This window comes from Delphinapterus leucas, chromosome 4, assembly GCF_059928025.1.
Source record: "Delphinapterus leucas isolate spDelLeu-1000000601 "Yukka" chromosome 4, BTC_Dleu_Yukka2, whole genome shotgun sequence".
Taxonomy (NCBI): Eukaryota; Metazoa; Chordata; class Mammalia; order Artiodactyla; family Monodontidae; genus Delphinapterus; species Delphinapterus leucas.
The window spans coordinates 55,796,984-55,817,356 of record NC_143132.1 but is presented as its reverse complement, the minus strand read 5'-3'; the positions used below and the strand labels follow the sequence as shown (position 1 = coordinate 55,817,356).

General features: G+C 40.4%; 1 protein-coding gene across 1 annotated transcript; it reads left to right on the top strand.

Annotated features, from left to right (window-relative positions):
- The first annotated feature begins 12,057 nt into the window (after nt 1-12,057).
- Nucleotides 12,058-15,168, top strand: RETNLB (resistin like beta). The gene is made up of 3 exons (XM_089909891.1): nt 12,058-12,087; nt 13,772-13,850; nt 14,455-15,168. The coding sequence occupies exons 1-3, from the start codon at nt 12,058-12,060 to the stop codon at nt 14,583-14,585; spliced, it is 240 nt and encodes a 79-aa protein (XP_089766017.1). The 3' UTR covers nt 14,586-15,168.
- The last annotated feature ends 5,205 nt before the right edge of the window (nt 15,169-20,373 follow it).

The window sequence follows — 20,373 nt, the reverse complement described above, 5'->3', positions numbered from 1 at the left end:
AGACATCACTCAAAGATTAATAACAGATATGTGTTAATATTACAGGTAATTTTTTCTTTCTTAAACTTTCACCTGTTTCTGTAATTTTACAATGAGTATTAATTAATTAATTCAGAAAAATAAAGGTGTTTTCCAAAATTTATAAAAAAAATCAAGTGTTTGCTCAATTGGGAAAATGAATAGTTGGTACAGATGGCAAAAATTCTCACACTTGCCAATGTTGGAGCCACAAAGAATTTCAGTGCCATGTGGCAGCCTTAAAAATTACATTTTAACTTTAATAACTCTAATTAAAAAAAAATACTTCGAGCTTCCAAACAAACTTCAAGACTAAAATAGAGAAAGGAACATGTTTTGAGTATATCCGATTTCTATTTTTGTAGCAGGTTGGGTTCTCGGGAAGGAGACTCCGAGATAGACATTAGCTTGTAGGTTTACTAGGAGTGCAGTTGGGATCAGGTGAACCTGTGGAAGACAAGCATGTAAATAAAGCAGGACTGGCCAGAGGGAAGAGTCAAGCTGCAATGCAGTCTCAACAGAAGCTTCAGCAAAGCCCCAGCTCTGAAAATAGGATGACCTTTCAGAGCTGTTGTGAGTGTGGCAGGGCGGGGAGAGGTAAATGAAGGGAAAGAGGAGCGGTGGGGCCCTTGCAGGCCCATGTTGATAAAAACCGCCTTGGGGCTTCCCTGGTGGCGCAGTGGTTGAGAGTCCGCCTGCCGATGCAGGGGACACGGGTTCGTGCCCCGGTCCGGGAGGATCCCACATGCCACGGAGCGGTTGCGCCCGTGAGCCATGGCCGCTGAGCCTGCGCGTCCGGAGCCTGTGCTCCGCAACGGGAGAGGCCACAACAGTGAGAAGCCCGCGTACCGCAAAAAAAAAGACCGGCTTGAAGGGGGTCCTTGGTAAGTTGACTCTTCACTTGGAGGGATGCCTAAAGGGAGCTGATAGCTTGAGGCCTGTTTTCCTTCCGACAACCCTACCAGCAGCTGGGTTATCAGTCCTTTATTGCTGAAGGGGAATCTGGGCAGTACCTTACGATGTTCACCACAATTAGCAAAGGACAAATGAATTATGCTAAATTTGTCTGGTAATACAGTCTGTGTAGCAGACACTATTAGTTGCCTAGGCAAGATCCAGCTTCTCCTTGTGTCTAATTTGTTTGAAGCATGACGTGCCCAAGTCAGGTGAAATAACATGAATGTCTAAACCAATTATGAGAATCCTGTTCTGGGCTTCCCAGAGCATCCACCTACCCTCCCACCCTCTGCAACAGTTACATGTGGTCAAGGAACCTGATGGTAATAAGATAATGAGACTCAAGGAAATATCTGCTATAGGAATTCTGAAAAATGTTTTGTTTTCTTTGTTAAAGAGGAACAGATGAAGCTGATATCCTCTTACCTCTTCCTAATTCCCTCTTTTCTTGTACACAGCTGTGGTACTTGCAGCTGCAGAAGTTAATTTGCAACTGAGAGGAAAAGAAAGGTCGAGAGAATTTTTAAGAGTTTGTTTTGACTTGTGAGCCACTGAATAGAGCCACAAACCTACCTCTTGGTTTCTTGCTCCTTAAGGAAAATAACCCCTAATTATTTAAGCAGCTAAAATTGGATATTCTGCCACTGACAGAAAGCATGTTGCAAACTGACCCTAGTTATAGGATAGGATGATGATTCTATTGAAAATATATAGTCGATAGATGTAATGCGTGTATGCATGTGTGTTTATCAAATTGTGATATGTTTTCAATAGATATGTTTTCCATAAGTTTGAAAACAAATACTGTATCATCGTTCTGGGATTTCACACTGCATATTAGCATGAATGATATTATTTACATTAAGATGTTCTACCAAAGATAAACCTACTTCAGCAAAGTTATGCTTCTTAAACATATTTGACCAAAAAGTACCTTTTGAAACTTCACCTACTAATATGGAATGGATTGGGAAACATTATTTAGTATGTGTTCTGATCTATGGTTCATTAACTTGTTCCCTATTTCTATGATTATTTTCTGAAGCAGTATTCCTAGGAGCATCCAGCTGAAGTTGAATTAAGTAAAAGCAATAAAACGTGGTCACATTTTTTCTTATGCTTATGACTTGATTACTCAAGCAAGCAAACTAGCTCTGAAAACTTGACATGCTGAACCGTGTTTTAGGATGTGGTTAAAGTCCCAAAGAGAAACATGTGTAGCAGCACATTTACAGGTCACAACTAATCTGCAAACTTTGTTTGCTGGTCACAATTAGCATCCTGTGTCTCTACAATTGTTATTTTTATCTGCCTGCAATCAGCCCCCTTTCACTGCTGTGCAGGCTTGCTCATTGATGGTGCAGAAACAGAGACACGAAGTGGAGGCATGCAGCTTCCTACTTCTGGAGAAGGAGTTCGCCCTCTATTTTGAGACAGGAAGTAATGATTGTGGCCACTTTAACAAAAGTCCTGAGTTGAGTTTGCTCATGTAACTTCACAACCCGGCATATATATATATATATATATATATATATATATATATATATATATATACATATTACACACATACATATGTGTATGTATATATCATGATCTACAGAAGGGCTTTGGTACACTCCCTCCAAAGCCATTCTAGTGTGAATGACTGGATTCTGGCCTTGCTTCTCTCTTTGACCTGCTTCAGAAATGGCTCATTTTCCCTTGTAGTTATTCAGGCATTCTTCTGAAGGATGACTCAGTGTCTCACAGACATGTCAAACTAAAACTTTCTGAAACTGAACTTTTGATTCCTTCTCCATCTTCCACGTTTTGATAACAGCACTATCATCACCCAGAAATGTAATTCAACTCAGAAACCTAGAACTCATCCTTGCTGTCTTGACATGTCTCTCACTCTCACATCCAATCCATTTTCATGTCCTGATTTGACTATTAATTAATGCACACCATCTCTTTGCTGCCCCCTGGAGGCCAGTCACCTCCATCTCTTGCCCAGACTACTGCAAAGCACCTCCCTACTTCTACACTGATGGCTTTTATGATCTATTCCCTACACAGCATCTAGAATAATATTTTAAAAACTAAATTAGACCAAGTCACTCCCTTGCTTAGTGGGAGCTTTCCATGGCTTTACATTGCACTACGAATAAAATTCCAACTTCTTACTATGCCCTCAGCCCCATGGTCTGGATCCTGCAGTTTTCCAATTTCAACACGTAACACTATTTTGCTCTATAGTCTAGAGCACGGCAAACTATAGCCCATGGGCCAAATCCACCCATAACCTGTTTTTGCAAATAACGTTTTACTGGAACACAGCTACTCTCACATCCACGGCTACTTTTGAGCTGTAAAGCAGAGTTGACTTTTAACAGAGAGCATATGGGCTGAAAAGCCTAAAATATTTACTGTCAGACCCTTTAGAGAAAAAGTGTGCCAGCTCTTCCTCTAGAGCGTCACTAGCTTCCTTTCCCCCCCTTGATCAAGATAAACTTTTCATTACCTGCAGTCTTTGTATTCATCCTCCCCTCTGCTTGGAGAGGGTAAAATGTTTCTTTACAAACCTTCTTCCATCTTCTCCTCAATGACTCACCTCAAACTTAAATATTCAGAACAGCCTTCCTTTATAACTCTGACTAAAGTAGGGCACCCATCTCCCCAGGTGCACTCTACACTATCATATCCTGTTTCCTGCATTGCACATTAAAAAAGAAATTATTTTGCTTGTTTTGGTTTATGGTCTACTTTGCTCCCCAAGGCTCTAAGCTCCAGGAAGTCAGGTCCTGTGTCTGTCTTCCTCAGCATTGTTTCCCCACTACCTAGAAAGTGACTGCACAAGGTAAGTGCTCAGCAAATATCTGTTGATTTTTAAAAAGTAACTACTATAGCTAACTTTCCTAAATGGCATTCAGTCATTTAATTTCACATCTAATATGAATTTCCCACAAAGAATACAGTGCTTTTCGTCTCCCTTCAAATGCATGAGAGGATAACAACAAACCCTGTGACTGCAGCTCCTAGAGGTCATCTAGTTGCTCTTTGTATTTATTCATGCATTCATTCATTCAACAAATATAGATTGATACCATCTCTGGGACGTGTGGGGCAAGACACGATTCGATAGACTTGTCCGTTGAGCAGAAGCATGACTTTCGTTATCTTAATATGACTAAGAAATTTTGAAAATCAAAGGGACACCTTCTGAGATTTCCCCAATGCACTACCTTACTCATCCAGAGCCAGTGCCTCAGAGACTCAGCAAGAATTTTTCTGTTAACCCCAGGACAAGAACAGTCAGCACTGATCTTAAAAGCCCCAGTAGAAACTGCTCTGTAGAACTCAGCACGGTTAGATGAGGCTAAAGCATTCTGTAAGTGGGTGTAAAGTTACTGGTGTTTCTTCCAGTGGTTGTGAGTCTGGTGAGCTATGGAGAGGGGGGAGCAGGTTGGGATGGAGGACTCTTTTGGAGCTCAGTGATATTGGGCTTAGATCTGGCTCTGTATAGGAGGGCTTTGGACAATGCTGTCACTGGGTATTTGTGGAGTTATCCTAGCTGACAGCTAAGAGTAGGGTGGAGAAAAGTATAATTTTCCTACCTTGCACCTATGACAATTGTTCCATCTACTACTGCAAGTCATTTAATCGCTTCTCTTCGGCCATGGCCACATCTTGCAGGGTCTTACCTTATTTATCTTTGCAACTCTCAAAGTGTCCAACTCAGAGACTTTCACATAGAATTCTCTTAAATATTAAATTAAATAGCAAGCACACTTTGAGAGAAGGGATTTTCCCTATGATTTCATCTGCAATGAATGCACCAAAAGCACTTGCAAGGTTTTCTTTTTTTTTTCTTTTTAACTTCAGTAAGGTTGGTGTTCTATGTTACTAAACCCACAGTTGGCTAATATAATCAGTTTCTGAATCTTTCTGTCAACTGTACATACAGATAAATGTGCAATGGCAGTGTTAAAAGATACTAAGGCTTTCTGGTGTTACAAGATAAAGCTGCCTGGCAATTGTCATCTTGTTTGGAAATGGCCAATGATGCATTTCAGAATGATTAGCAAGCTGTGATCTCATTAACCTTCCCTTGAGTCAGTTTTACTATGAGCTGCAAGATGGATTGATTTCCTGTGGGAAACCACCACTCTGCTCCTAACCCTCCCCTTCCCACCACTAAGTCTTAACTGGCATCATTTTATCATTTTCAAGGAATCTCTGCAGAGTTCCTAAATAATAATAATAAAGCGATGATTTTTAAGCATCTACATTTCTAGACAAAAAGGGTAGAAGAAAGAGCATATAAGTGTTATATATACAGTTGCTATTTGTTTAGTCTTATTGAAGTACTTTGCATACATTGGTACAAACCCTTTCAATTTTAGCCTGTTCTCACTATGGAGAGAATTAAGTTTTTCAAAAAGGCTCTTTTGCCTATTTTCATTTTCATACTTGAGAGCCTTCCCTTGCTAAATTATTCCAGTAAATATTCATACATATTTTTCCTATGTGCCGTTATCCTTCTTATATCAGTGAGACTTTGTATTAGAAATATCAAAACAAATTGCTAGCAATCCATGTTTATACAAAAAGCTCAATATTGCCCTGTTGTTAATAAAAGCAAAACTGTTTGGGTGGAAGAGATCACAGCACAGGGATATCACTTTGCTCAGAAATCCAGGTCCTCATGTGATACCAAAAAGCTGCCAGATTAAAGTCCTTAAAACCATCCAGACAAAATAAAAGGCTAATCAATCATTTTGAGAATTGTGGCCAAGGATAAATATTGGAATTTCACAGCTCTTTCAGGAACTTCCATGTATTTGAACAACACTGAATTAATTATGACCGAAAGAAAAATGAAAAAATAATTTTAGTCAGGTAAGGAAATACATTTAACGTTTTATAATAAAAGAATAGTACTATTAGCTCAATGTAAAACGAACTATCCTGTGGTTGAGAAGAAATCAACACTGTTTCCCCCTACAAGTGAAACACACAAACTCATTGTCCAGCAAAACCCGATGAGGCAAAGATCCAATTTATTTATTGAGTCTCCTGGTATTTTAAAAATCTGGATTTGTAGGAAAGGGTAAATATAGAAGTTGTTTTTAAAGGACTACAAGCTATATTATGCAACTTCTTAAGGCAGAGACTATTTCTTATGCATTTTTGTGATTCTCCATGATGCCTAAACCAGTTACACAAACGTAGGAGGTGCTCAGTGTTTATTTACCAACAGAATGGAATTAGTGCTAAATCAAACTGGTAAACCTAGACAGTCCTAAACTATAGAATGACTTAACCATACTGTACTTAAATATTGTGAAAAACTTCATTTTGTCATGTATTTAAACATTTTTTTCTCTCTTCTGAAATTCAAATGCATATAAATGGATAAATTAGTAGCAGTTCTTAATGAACAATAAGCAGATTTTATAGAAGACTAGCTTTTATTTTTATAAATTTATTTATTTATTTATTTTTGGCTGCGTTGCATCTTCATTGCTGTGTGTGGGCTTTCTCTAGTTGCGGCGAGCTGGGGCTACTCTTTATTATGGTGCACGGGCTTCTCATTGCTGTGGCTTCTCTTTGTCATGGAGCACAGGCTCTAGGTGCGTGGGCTTCAGTAGTTGTGACACGTGGGCTCTGGAGCGCAGGCTCAGTAGTTGTGGCACACGGACTTAGTTGCTCCACGGCATGTGGGATCTTCCTGGACCAGGGCTCGAACCTGTGTCCCCTGCATTGGCAGGTGGATTCTTAACCACTGCACCACCAGGGAAGTCCCGAAGACTAGTTTTTGAATTATTTATTCTATTAGCCTAACGCATGTTTCCCGTTTATCATTTAGAGTAAGCTAAAGAGATGCTGTGATCTTTAAGATGCACTTTTCAGAGCAGCTTCTTTTTTTAATTCAAAGATATTTTATATTTAACTGTTTTGCTTTGTTTTTCATTCAAATAATTTATTATCCACCTTTTAAATAAATTTTTAATTTTAGAACACTTTTAGATTTACAGATTTATAATAAAGATAGCACAGAGAGTTCCCATATGCCCCACACTCAGTTTCCCCTATTAACAGCGCACATTACACTGGGTACATTTATCACAAGTAATGATGGTGTATCTTTCTCTATCCTTTGACTTTTAACCTATCAGTGTCTTTATATTTAAAATGATTTCTTGTAAACCACAAATAATTGGGTATTTTTAATCTACCCTGACAGTCTCTGTCTTTTAATTAATGAATTTAAACCATTCAAATTTAGAACGATTATTGATATATTTGGATTAATAACCAGTTTTGGAACTGTTTTCTATTAATTGCCAGAGGCTGCTATTTCTGTCTTCTCTGCTTTGATCTTTTATAAGATTCTAGTTTCTCTCCTCTCCTGGCATGTCAAGTATACTTTATAAAAACATATTTACTGTTTGTCCTAGAGTTTGCAATATTTATTTTTAACTAAGTCTACCTTCAATAAGACTATTCCACTTCATGTGTAGTGCAGGAAATTTCTAACAGAATACTCCTCTTCATCCCTTGTGACATTGCTGTCATTCATTCATTTATCTATAATGTTATAATCACCCAATACATCATTACTATTATTGCTCTCAATAGTTATTTTTTAGATCAATTAAATGTTTTTTTAAATTTTATTTTACTTACATTTAGTCTTTCTCTAAAATATGTTCTTTCTTTATGTAGATCCAAGTTTCTGACCTATATCATTTTCCTTTCAACTGAAAAAAGTCTTAACATTCCTTGCACAGTAGGTCTGCTGGTGATGAGTTCACCCCATTTTAATTTGTCTGAGAAAGGCTTCATTCCTCCTTCACTTTTGAAGGATAATTTCACTACATATAGAATGCCAGGTTGATGATTTTTTTGCTTTCTACACTTTAAATATTTCATTACACTTTCTTCTGGCTTGCCTCTTTTCTGACAACAAGTCTGCTGTAATTCTCAGCCTTGTTCTTCTATAGGTAGGGTGTTTTTGCTTGTTTTTTTCCTCTTGGATTCTTTCAAGATTTCCCCGTTCTCTATGGTTCTATGCAGTTTGACAGTGATCTATCCAGGTGTACTTTTTTGATATATATTATGCTTTGTATTCTCTGGGTTTCCTGGATTTGTGGCCTGGTATTGTCATATTTTTTGAAAGTTCTCAGTGACATTATTTCAAATATTTCTATTATCCTTTTCTCTCTTTCTTCTCCTTCAGGTATTTCAATTACATATATGTTACATTGTAAAAAAATTATCTTAGAGTTCTTTTTTTGTTTGTTTTTTTGTTTGTTTGTTTGTTTTACATCTTTATTGGAGTATAATTGCTTTACAATGGTGTGTTAGTTTCTGCCTTATAACAAAGTGAATTAGTTATACATATACATATGTTCCCATATCTCTTCCCTCTTGCGTCTCCCTCCCTCCCACCCTCCCTATCCCACCCCTCCAGGCGGTCACAAAGCACTGAGCTGATCTCTCTGTGCTATGCGGCTGCTTCCCACTAGCTATCTACCTTACGTTTGGTAGTGTATATATGTCCATGCCTCTCTCTCGCTTTTTCACAGCTTACCCTTCCCCCTCCCCATATCCTCAAGTCCATTCTCTAGTAGGTCTGTGTCTTTTTTCCTGTCTTACCCCTAGGTTCTTCATGACATTTTTTTTTCTTAAATTCCATGTATCTGTGTTAGCATACAGTATTTGTCTTTCTCTTTCTGACTTACTTCGCTCTGTATGACAGACTCTAGGTCTATCCACCTCTTTACAAATAGCTCAATTTTGTTTCTTTTTATTGCTGAGTAATATTCCATTGTATATATGTGCCACATCTTCTTTATCCATTCATCCGATGATGGACACTTAGGTTGTTTCCATCTCCGGGCTATTAGAGCTGCAATGAACATTTTGGTACATGACTCTTTTTGAATTACGGTTTTCTCAGGGTATATGCCCAGTAGTGGGATTGCTGGGTCATATGGTAGTTCTATTTGTAGTTTTTTAAGGAACCTCCATACTGTTCTCCATAGTGGCTGTACGAATTCACATTTCCACCTGCAGTGCAAGAGTGTTCCCTTTTCTCCACACCCTCTCCAGCATTTATTGTTTGTAGATTTTTTGATGATGGCCATTCTGACTGGTGTGAGGTGATACCTCATTGTAGTTTTGATTTGCATTTCTCTAATGATTAATGATGTTGAGCATTCTTTCATGTGTTTGTTGGCAATCTGTATATCTTCTTCGGAGAAATGTCTATTTAGGTCTTCTGCCCATTTTTGGATTGGGTTGTTTGTTTTTTTAATATTGAGCTGTGTGAGCTGCTTGTAAATTTTGGAGATTAATCCTTTGTCAGTTGCTTCATTTGCAAATATTTTCTCCCATTCTGAGGGTTGTCTTTTGGTCTTGTTTATGGTTTCCTTTGCTGTGCAAAAGCTTTGAAGTTTCATTAGGTCCCATTTGTTTATTTTTGTTTTTATGTCCATTTCTCTAGGAGGTGGGTCAAAAAGGATCTTGCTGTGATTTATGTCATAGAGTGTTCTGCCTATGTTTTCCTCTAAGAGTTTGATAGTTTCTGGCCTTACATTTAGGTCTTTAATCCATTTTGAGCTTATTTTTGTGTATGGTGTTAGGGAGTGATCTAATCTCATACTTTTACATGTACCTGTCCAGTTTTCCCAGCACCACTTACTGAAGAGGCTGTCTTTTCTCCACTGTACATTCCTGCCTCCTTTATCAATGATAAGGTGACCATATGTGCATGGGTTTATCTCTGGGCTTTCTATCCTGTTCCATTGATGTATATTTCTGTTTTTGTGCCAGTACCATACTGTCTTGATTAGTGTAGCTTTGTAGTATAGTCTGAAGTCAGGGATCCTGATTCTTCCAGCTCCGTTTTTCATTCTCAAGATTGCTTTGGCTATTCGGTGTCTTTTGTGTTTCCATACAAATTGTGAAATTTTTTGTTCTAGTTCTGTGAAAAATGCCAGTGGTAGTTTGATAGGGATTGCATTGAATCTGTAGATTGCTTTGGGTAGTAGAATCAATTTCACAATGTTGATTCTTCCAATCCAAGAACATGGTATATCTCTCCATCTATTTGTGTCATCTTTAATTTCTTTCATCAGTGTCTTATAATTTTCTGCATACAGGTCTTTCATCTCCTTAGGTAGGTTTATTCCTAGATAGTTTATTCTTTTTGTTGCAGTGGTAAATGGGAGTGTTTTCTTGATTTCACTTTCAGATTTTTCATCATTAATGTATAGGAATGCCAGAGATTTCTGTGCATTAATTTTGTATCCTGCTACTTTACCAAATTCATTGATTAGCTCTAGTAGTTTTCTGGTAGCATCTTTAGGATTCTCTATGTATAGTATCATGTCATCTGCAAACAGTGACAGCTTTACTTCTTCTTTTCCGCTTTGGATTTCTTTTATTTTCTTTTCTTCTCTGTTTGCTGTGGCTAAAACTTCCAAAACTATGTTGAATAAGAGTGTTGGGAGTGGGCAGCCTTGTCTTGTTCCTGATCTTAGTGGAAATGCTTTCAGTTTTTCACCGTTGAGGACGATGTTGGCTGTGGGTTTGTCATATATGGCCTTTATTATGTTGAGGAAAGTTCCCTCTATGCCTACTTTCTGCAGGGTTTTTATCATAAATGGGTTTTGAATTTTGTCGAAAGCTTTCTCTGCATCTGTTGAGATGATCATATGGTTTTTCTCCTTCAATTTGTTAATATGGTGTATCACGTTGATTGATTTGTGTATATTGAAGAATCCTTGCATTCCTGGAATAAACCCCACTTGATCACAGTGTATGATCCTTTTAATGTGTTGTTGGATTCTGTTTGCTAGTATTTTGTTGAGGATTTTTGCATCTATGTTCATCAGTGATATTGGCCTGTAGTTTTCTTTCTTTGTGACACCTTTGTCTGGTTTTGGTATCAGGGTGATGGTGGCCTCATAGAATGAGTTTGGGAGTGTTCCTCCCTCTGCTATATTTTGGAAGAGTTTGAGAAGGATAGGTGTTAGTTCTTCTCTAAATGTTTGATAGTATTTGCCTGTGAAGCCATCTGGTCCTGGGCTTTTGTTTGTTGGAAGATTTTAAATCACAGTTTCAACTTCAGTGCTTATGAATGGTCTGTTCATATTTTCTATTTCTTCCTGATTCAGTCTTGGCAGGTTGTGCATTTCTAAGATTTTGTCCATTTCTTCCAGGTTGTCCATTTTATTGGCATAGAGTTGCTTGTAGTAATCTCTCATGATCTTTTGTATTTTGTATTTCTGCAGTGTCAGACCCTTCCTGTGTCCATTAAAGGAATCTCCAATTTCTCTCTCTCTCTCTCTCCCTCTCTCCCCCCCCCCCTCTCTCCCTCTCTCCCTCTCTCCCTCTCTCCCTCTCTCCCTCTCTCCCTCTCTCTCTCCCTCTCTCCCTCTCTCCCTCTCTCCCTCTCTCCCTCTCTCCCTCTCTCCCTCTCTCCCTCTCTCCCTCTCTCTCTCTCCCCCTCCTTCACCCCGGGTCAGAGATGCATTGCAAGTCACAGCCCCCGCCCCCCAACCCTGTTCCTTGCTGCCTCCCTATTTCCTTTCCTGGGGCCTTTCCCGTACTAAAATCCTGGTGAGTTTAATCCCATGTTGGCATCTGCAGCTCAGAGGACTCAAAATACCACAAAGTGTTTTGCTGTTTTTCAAATATGTAAGGATAACGATAGAATAAACACAGACTCTTAAAGGTATCACTAAATTCCTAAGCAGTTTTTGTTATTATGTATTACTGTTTACATCTCACGTGTCTGCGCTTCTTTCAACCCTCCTGCTGTCACCCTCCTCCAGACTTCAACGTCTTTCCCCAAGGTTACTCATCCTCCTGAGGGTCTCCCTGAAAGTGCCCTTGTTCCCCTCTAAGCCGTTCTCCACGTGGTACCCAGGGAATGCTTCCTAAATGCGGATATTTAACAAACAGAGTCTTGCCTAATTCTTTTAGTGAATGAACAGGACCTGACAGGCTAAAATCATCATGCAATTCTATTCTTTCTCCCATGGACTTTCAGACCTGCATTTCTGTGCCTACTTTCTCCATGTCAGGATGAAATCTCAAGCAGATCCTGTACCTTTTGTGAGTACTCTAGAAAGAATCAAATAGGCCCTTTGCCCTGGCATGTAAAATCCAGTTCCATCAAATAGTTTTCTAACCAGTTGAGTTACATCTGAGTGAGTTTTCCCTCCTACCCCAGTTTGGCCTGTACCAGTTTGGAAACCTCTTTGTGGCAGGGGCTGCTTCTTTGCATTTAGCTTTCCACCCCAGGCTAAGTTCTGCTCATATTCAAGTCACATAAATGTCATTTCCACAGGGGAGATTTCTCTCTTCTTTTTCATCCTAACCCTTAACAAGTTGTGAATATACAGCTATTTCTGTGAATCACTGTTTAATAGTTAATGTGGTTTTGGGGGGGTTTTTTTGTTTGTTTTTTTGCGGTACGCGGGCCTCTCACTGTTGTGGCCTCTCCCGTTGCGGAGCACAGGCTCCGGACGCGCAGGCTCAGCGGCCATGGCTCACAGGCCCAGCCGTTCCGCGGCATGTGGGATCTTCCCGGACTGGGGCACGAACCTGTGTCCCCTGCATCGGCAGGTGGACCCTCAACTACTGCACCACCAGGGAAGCCCCAATAGTTAATGTTTTTATCCCTCACTAGACTATAATATGTATGAAGGCAGAGACTGTGTGTGTTTATTTTTTTGGCAGCCCAAATCCTGCATCCTTAATAGTCTCTCAATAAAATATTTGTTTTGATAAATGAATATGAAAAAATTTTCTTACTGGATACTGGAGAGTATGACAACTATCATGGAAGTGTAAGGGATGTTTAAAAGGGGTCCTTTAAAAAAAATTGTTTCAAAACCCTGTTCTGGTTCCCTACAATGGTGACACTAAGGTCAGCATGGGTTTTTATACATTATTTCTCCACCAAGAGCAGGCTCAAGCGTGTGATTTGGAGGAAGGATTTGGGGAGCAAAACTATAGCATGAAACAGAAGCAGCATCAGAAATGTCAGATAGAATTCTGTTTCTCAAGTACTAGTCTTTTGTTTAAATAATGAACCGTTCCTCAGGAGAAAACTCAGAGGAAGGGATAATATGTGTCCCATGTACTCCACCCAATGCTTTGTGAAGAAAATGGAAAACAAGAACCAAGAAATGCAAACCTGAAGCGAGCATTTTCCTTTGGGATAAGTTAAAAGTGGTTGGAAAGAAAGCTCTGGATGGGATTGTCTTCCCTTATTTGGACTCCAGACCCACAAGGTGCTTCAAGAGGAGATGGAAATCTGGATTTGAATGTGAAATACCCTGGGGTTAAATGTGAACTAGTTTATTTTTTTTCAAAATATTGTGCATGGACTTCCCTGGTGGCGCAGTGGTTGAGAGTTCTCCTGCCGATGCAGGGGACACGGGTTCGTGCCCTGGTCCGGGAGGATCCCACATGCCGCAGAGCGGCTGGGCCCGTGAGCCATGACCGCTGAGCCTGTGCGTCCAGAGCCTGTGCTCCGCAATGGGAGAGGCCACAACAGTGAGAGGCCCGCGTACCGCAAAAAAAAAAAAAAAATTTTTATAGTATATTTGTTTATATCTAAAAAAATATTGCAGGGGTTTTGATTTTCCTCATGAATATAGATGCAAAAAAAAAAGTTAGTGAGTAGCTTGATTATGGACACAGTTACACCTCTGAGGTAGAAGCGAATTTCAAAGGGGATTATGGGAGACAGAGATTATGGGCAATATCCCTTCTTCTCTCCTACTCATAGCTCAATCCCTCTGCCCCAGCAAAGAGGACCTCATGTTTCAGTGTCACGAACTCAGGCAAACTGTCTTTCTGCCCTGTAGGTGAGTAACTATGGGGAAGGATGGCAGGTATGATGCTCCATGCCCTCCACTGTCTACCTCCCAGCGCCTACACCTCCCCCCATCTCAGATTTGTATTATCCTGGGGCTGAGTCATAATTCTTGGTTCCCAGAGATCCCTTCCCATTCTCATTTCCTTTAAGGATTCTACTGAGCGATTCTGGGCTTCTGCCTCTTCCCTTCCCACCTTCCTTTCATGGCTGCATATACCAGCCCTTCCTCTCTTCAGTAGTCCTGTTACGGTCATGCCACTATCACTCCCCCTGTCCTTCATCTCCCTTTCCCTGTTCTCCTGTGTTGGTTGTTAAGGGACAGCACAGAGTTAAATTTATCATGCCCCTAAGAAAATGGAAATGCCCAGGTCCCTCACTTTCACTGGTCTCTTCCATGGCCCTATGTCTAAATTTGTTTTAGTAGTTTTTGTATTTTTTTTCCTAAAGAAGACCTTCAAAATTGAATTCATTTTAGACCCCATAAAACCTAGATCTACCTCTGGGGTGCATATGGATGAAAGGTGATTATGAGTGGACCTCCTCCATCTCAAAATCAAAGGGATCTGATGTCTATGTCTCATGTGCTCATGCAGGGTCGGTTGTCACTGGCTGTGCTTGTGGCTACGGCTGTGGCTCCTGGGATGTCGGGGTGGGGGAAACCACATGCCACTATCAGAGCAACCCAGTAGATTGGACCACTGCCTGCTGCTGCCGCCTGACCTGAGAGGGAGGAGAATGAAAACCTAATTGTGACTGTAATGAAACCATGATCCCAAATAGGAAACCTGACTCAAACTGTCCCTTTCATTTGTTCACAACTCTGCTTCTTGGGTAACAAAAACAATTTTTGCATTTTTCTGTGTTTATATTTTTGATATTATCATCCATGGCCTGGGACTCCTCTAGCCAGAAAATGTTCCCCACATCCCAGTTATGCCATCTCAGGAAAAATTAGGAAAAATATGTGCAGAATGGGACAAACTGAGATAGACACTCCAGCCCCTTGGTCCCTCAGTATTTAACAAAAGGATAATGACTCTATGCCAAACACTTTGCTTGGACTGGAGGTACAGAGAGACGAAGTAACACACATGTCCTTATGAAGCCCACCAACTAGAATGGTGGCCAGACAGACTTTCCAACAAGTAGGCAGGCAAGAGCAGCTTTGAAAGAATCAACTTCTACATAGATACAATGGAATATTACTCAGCCATAAAAAAGAATGAAATAATGCCATTTGCAACAACATGTATGGACCTAGAGATTATCATACTAAGTGAAGTAAGGCAGACAGAGAAAGACAAATATCTTATGAGATCGCTTATATGTGGAATCTAAAAAAATGATACAAATGAACATATTTCCGAAACAGAAACAGACACACAGACATAGAAAACAAACTTATGCTTACCAAACAGAAAGCAGGGGCTGGGGGAGGATAAATTAGGAGTTTGGGATTAACGTATACACACTATTATATATAAAATAGATAATCAACAAGGACTCACTGTATAGCACAGGGAGCTCTACTCAATAATCTGTAATTATGTGTATGGGAAAAGAATCTGAAAAAGACTATATATATATATATATATATATATATATACACATAATTAGAATAAATATAGAATAAAAGAATAAAGTTCTAGATTTTTGGCTTGCATGTGTACTCTTTCCTAGACTTATGTGCCAGAGATCTTTTTGATCAAGGTCCCAATTTGCCCTTGTTTTCTCCCCTGGAACAAAAGAGAAACCCAGCCCTTCCCTGTCATTGAGCCTTACCTTGGTTCATCACCCTGGGGTATAAACATTTGCAGAATGCCAAGGGGAGGATTCAAAATATTGGCACCAATGTTGAGTGATCCAATGACTGGGTAACAAGTCCTTTATAAGTTGAGAAGCTTCCAGTTCATGATGTAATGTTGAAGGAGGGCAAAACCCAGTTATCAACTGGTAGACCATCAAAAATAATTTTAATAATAAATTACAGTGTGATTTTTAACAAATAACTCAAAAGGAAGTAAAACAAATTGAATAACATTACTACAATAAAAGTTTTCCCTTCCTGTCTGCTTAACTACGAGAGGTAGGTATCTCAAAGCTTATAACTATGAAAAGGAAAACTAGGAAAATAATTGGTTCTAAATTTATCTCTTTCTAGGATTATTCATTCATGGGTATTTAAACTACTTGGGAACAAAAGCAGCTCCATCTCTCTCATTTAAGAAATACTTTTCCAAAAGGTACCATTTCTGTTTATTAATTACTTATCAAAATTTGTTATAAGTGCTTTGTTCAGTGGGGTACTATTAATCATTGTAATAACTTAAAACTCTTATTTGTGGTAACTATAGTGAGTCTTTAAAAATATGAAATAAATCATGTCACTTTCCTGTTCAAAGCACATATTCTAATGACTTCTGATTACATGTAAAATAAAATCCAAAGTATTTATCATGGCCAAGAAAACCCTGCATCTACTCACTGGTTATAGCTCCGACCTCATTTCTGATCCTTGCTCACTTTGCCCAGGCCACATCTGCACTCTTGGTGTTCCTGTGAGTTCTAGCCACCCTCCCACCTCATGGCCTTCCTACTCTGTGTCCCCCAGAGAGACACAAGGTCAATCCTTAATATTTTTCAGAGATGTCTTCCCAGCGGGCTCTGCCTCTTGTCCTGTTTTATTTTGTTTTGTTTTCCCATAATGCTTCTCAGTTCTGACATCATAGTATGTATTTATCTCTTAATATATTAGTTATCTCCCCTCGTGGAACGTGTGATCCAGGAAAGAAGAGAGCTCATTTAATTTGCATATCGAGTGCTTAGAATAGTGCCTGGTCCATGGAAGTGCTATAATGAACAAATGGATTCGTCCACTACCAAGTCCAAGTCTGCGTCAGCTCCTTCTCTTCGTTTCCATTCCTCTTCCTTCACCTCAGCCTTGGTCACTGAGGGACAGATGTTGCTTTAACTACTCCATGGATCCCATTTTCAAGTTGCCTGTAGGAGATGTAGCTATACATCAGAAGACACCTCTTTGAAAGAAAAGGGCCAAAGAGTGAAGATGGAGACCAGAGAGGTTGGCAACAGCAGAAGCAGAAGTTGGATTTTGTAGCTCTGGCTGGCATAGTTCACTGCACACTTAGTGGCCAGTTTCCCCTTTCTCAGTGTTAACAGCATCTTGATTTCATTCCGGGTAGTCATGTGCCCAGTCCCCCAAAATAAATTATTGCTTAAGCCGATAGTGGAGTTCCTGCTCCGCTTAGCCAAATATTCTCTTTCTTACACACCCTTACATGGGTGGAGTTGTGGCCTGTGACCCAAATCAGGCTGAGAAAACAAAGAACTCTGCTTGGGCCTTCTGGAAAAGAGTTTCCTTCCTGAATTAAAACAACCAGAGATTCAAAATTATCCATGATCCTTGTTGCTTTGGTCGTGGTGTGAGGATGTGAGGTCTGGCGCTGTGACCCTGGAGCTAGTCAGTCATGTGACCTTTGAGGGAAAATTGCAAGGATTGTGAAGCAGAAGGAGGGAAAGAATCTAAGGCTGTAATCATGTTATTCAGCCACTGAAAAAACTCTAGAATCATCAAAACCTCATTTCTTCATAACTAAATACCCAATGTTCTTATGTATCCATTTAACAGATACTTACCAAGTTCTGCTGTGCGACAGGTACTGGCATACACTGGTGGCGAAAATAGACAAAGATTTCTGCCTTCATGGAGCCTTCATTCTAATTCTAAGCCTCTTCCAGCTGGGACTTTATTACTTTCCTGCAGACAGAATTAGCCAAGGGCAATGTACTGACATCTGAGCAGATGGCAACTAGGACCCCGAGACCATACCTTTCCTACCTCTCCCTGTTGAAGGAGTGAACAAAAGAGCTACAATGAAAGATGTTAAGAAACTTGGCAATTCTTGGCAAGGTAGCTGCCAGGCTTGTAGAGCTGTCAAAAAGAAAGGAGAGGGGAGAGAGAGAAAGGAGGGGAGATCTCTCTAGGCAGAGAAACAGAGCAAAGGCAGCTGCTACCACTCCAGACACACACTGGAGATTGTTTGAAGCTTTTTCTCAAAGCGTGAACCTCCCAGCTACCTTAGATCCCAAGTTCTGCCGTGTTTGTTGTTGGAGGGGAGGAAAAGCCCTCACAACAAGCCACTAGGGTATGAAACGTCCCTGCCCCTCCAACCTCTGCCTAGACAGCCCTTTCCCAGACCTGGCTGGGGGAGTCTGAGGCATAGCTCTCTTCCTTGATATCCCCGCCTCTCAGGAGGGCTGCAAAAGGATCCAGGCCTCCCCAGCACTGCTGCTTCCCTTTCTCTGCTCCCATGAGCACCTATTCCTTCTTTCTCTTCTCCCCCTCCCCTCTGGACCCATGAATTATTTTTCATCTTCTCTCCATTTCTCCCTTGACCACAGGATGCTGCCTTCCTATAGGATGAACCCATTTCTCACTTCCTTTTTCTCTTCCCCCTTCTCCAGATGATGCCCTTAGGGGCTGCTCAGTGCTCCTTAGATTTTGCTATGGATGGAAAAATAAGGCATCTCTCAGTGCCCTGGATAGCTGATATTGGAGAGGTTGATGGGGGGGGCACTTATATCCTTCATGCTCAATCCTGCTACTAGACCCCACCCCATTTCCCAACCATCTCCAGATGGCAACCTCTAACTGGAAGATTCATCCCAAAGTCCCTGCCCTCTCTATGCTCACGGGTTCTTAGAGCTGCTGCTGACACAGTGATGAACAATATAACTGATACTGTTGAGCATTTACTGTGTGCTAAGCCCTGTTAGGTGTTCTATTATTATTTTATTAACTCCTCAGTACAAGTCTATGAAGTAAGCACTGTCTTTTCCATTTTACAGAAGCGGAAGCTGGGGCTTAGAAAAGTTATATAATTTGCCCAACAGCACACAGTTATTTAGTGACCTGGTCCTGGACAGAGTGGCTCCTTTGTCTGAACAGAAAGGCGATACGGGATTTGGGGAAGAGGGCTGGCCACTTTGGCCCCTGTCTTAGCTCTTCATCCCTCCCACAGAGTGTCAGCCCTCAGGTTATACCAGATCTCCCAACGAGCATCACTAATGAAAGTAATCTGTCCTCTTGTACCTCACGTAAATAGTCATATGAGTATGAAGGCGCTTGCTCACCCCATACGTGTTCTCATGCACCTGGGTTCAGGCTGTCAACTCATCATAGTAAAGCAGGTTGTCTAACTACTTCCCCCTTCCAGAAGGAAGGAGATAAGAATAATTGGGAAGAGGACTTCACTCAAAATCTAAGGCCTCTCTATGACAATCTCTAGGTCCATCCACATCTCTACAAATACAGAGTTAAGTAAGTCAGAAAGAGAAAAACAAATATTGTATATTAATGCATATATGTGGAATCTGAAAATTGGTATAGACGATCTTATTTACAAAGCAGAAATAGAGACACAGACGTGAAGAGCAAAAGTATGGATACCAAGTGGGAAATGGGAGGGTGGGATGAATTGGGAGATTGGGATTAACATACATACACTATTGATACTTTGTATAAAATAGATAACAAATGAGAACCTACTGTATAGCACAGGGAACTCTACTCAGTGCTCTGTGGTGACCTAAATGGGAAGGAAATCCAAAAAAAGAGGGGATATATATATATATATATATATATATATACACACACACACGTATAGCTGATTCACTTTGCTGTACAGTAGAAACTAACACAACATTGTAAAGCAGCTATACTCCAGTAAAAATTAAAAAAGAAAAAATCTAAAACCTCTGGTTTTCTCTCCCCCACCCGATGCCACGCAGGGTACATTGTCACCAGATGCTCATGTGGCTATGCTTGTGGCTCCTGGGATGGCCAAGGGGAAAGCCACATGCCATCGGCACTGTCACTGCAATTCTGTAGGGTGGACCAGCCTTTGCCACCTAATCTAAGTAAAGGAGGTAGAGATCTCAGTCTGGGGATCATGTAAGCAATAAAAACATGGCCCCAACCAGAAAACCTCCACCCCTCTTATTCAAATCATGACTTCTCAACTCAAGTCCCCTCTGCCTGTGACCCTCTGTTTCTCAAATAGTAAAGATAGCCTATGTGTCTCTCTGTGCTTGTGTTTTTGATGTTACTAGCCCCTCACCTGGGTCTTCTCTATCTATAGGATGTCTCCCCTACCCCAACTTCTCCAATGTGTTCTGGGATGGGGGAGCCTATGAAGAGTATCAGAAGAACTGAAATTAACATCCCACCCTCACCACCGTCATCTCATTCTTCAACAAACATTGAGCAACCCTGCTCCAGGCTCTGTTCCCGGCACTAGAGATATAGAGAAGTAAACCACACACATTCCCTAAAGGTGCACACCGTTTAGAACATTCCTTAGACTTCACAACAAGTAGGCTTTGCCTCTGCTCCTGGGTAGTCTAGCTATCACTCCCCCAATCACCACACACTGTTTTAAAATATGGATTTTACTACTATTTAGTATGTCAATGTCAGTATCCCAGGAGATGGC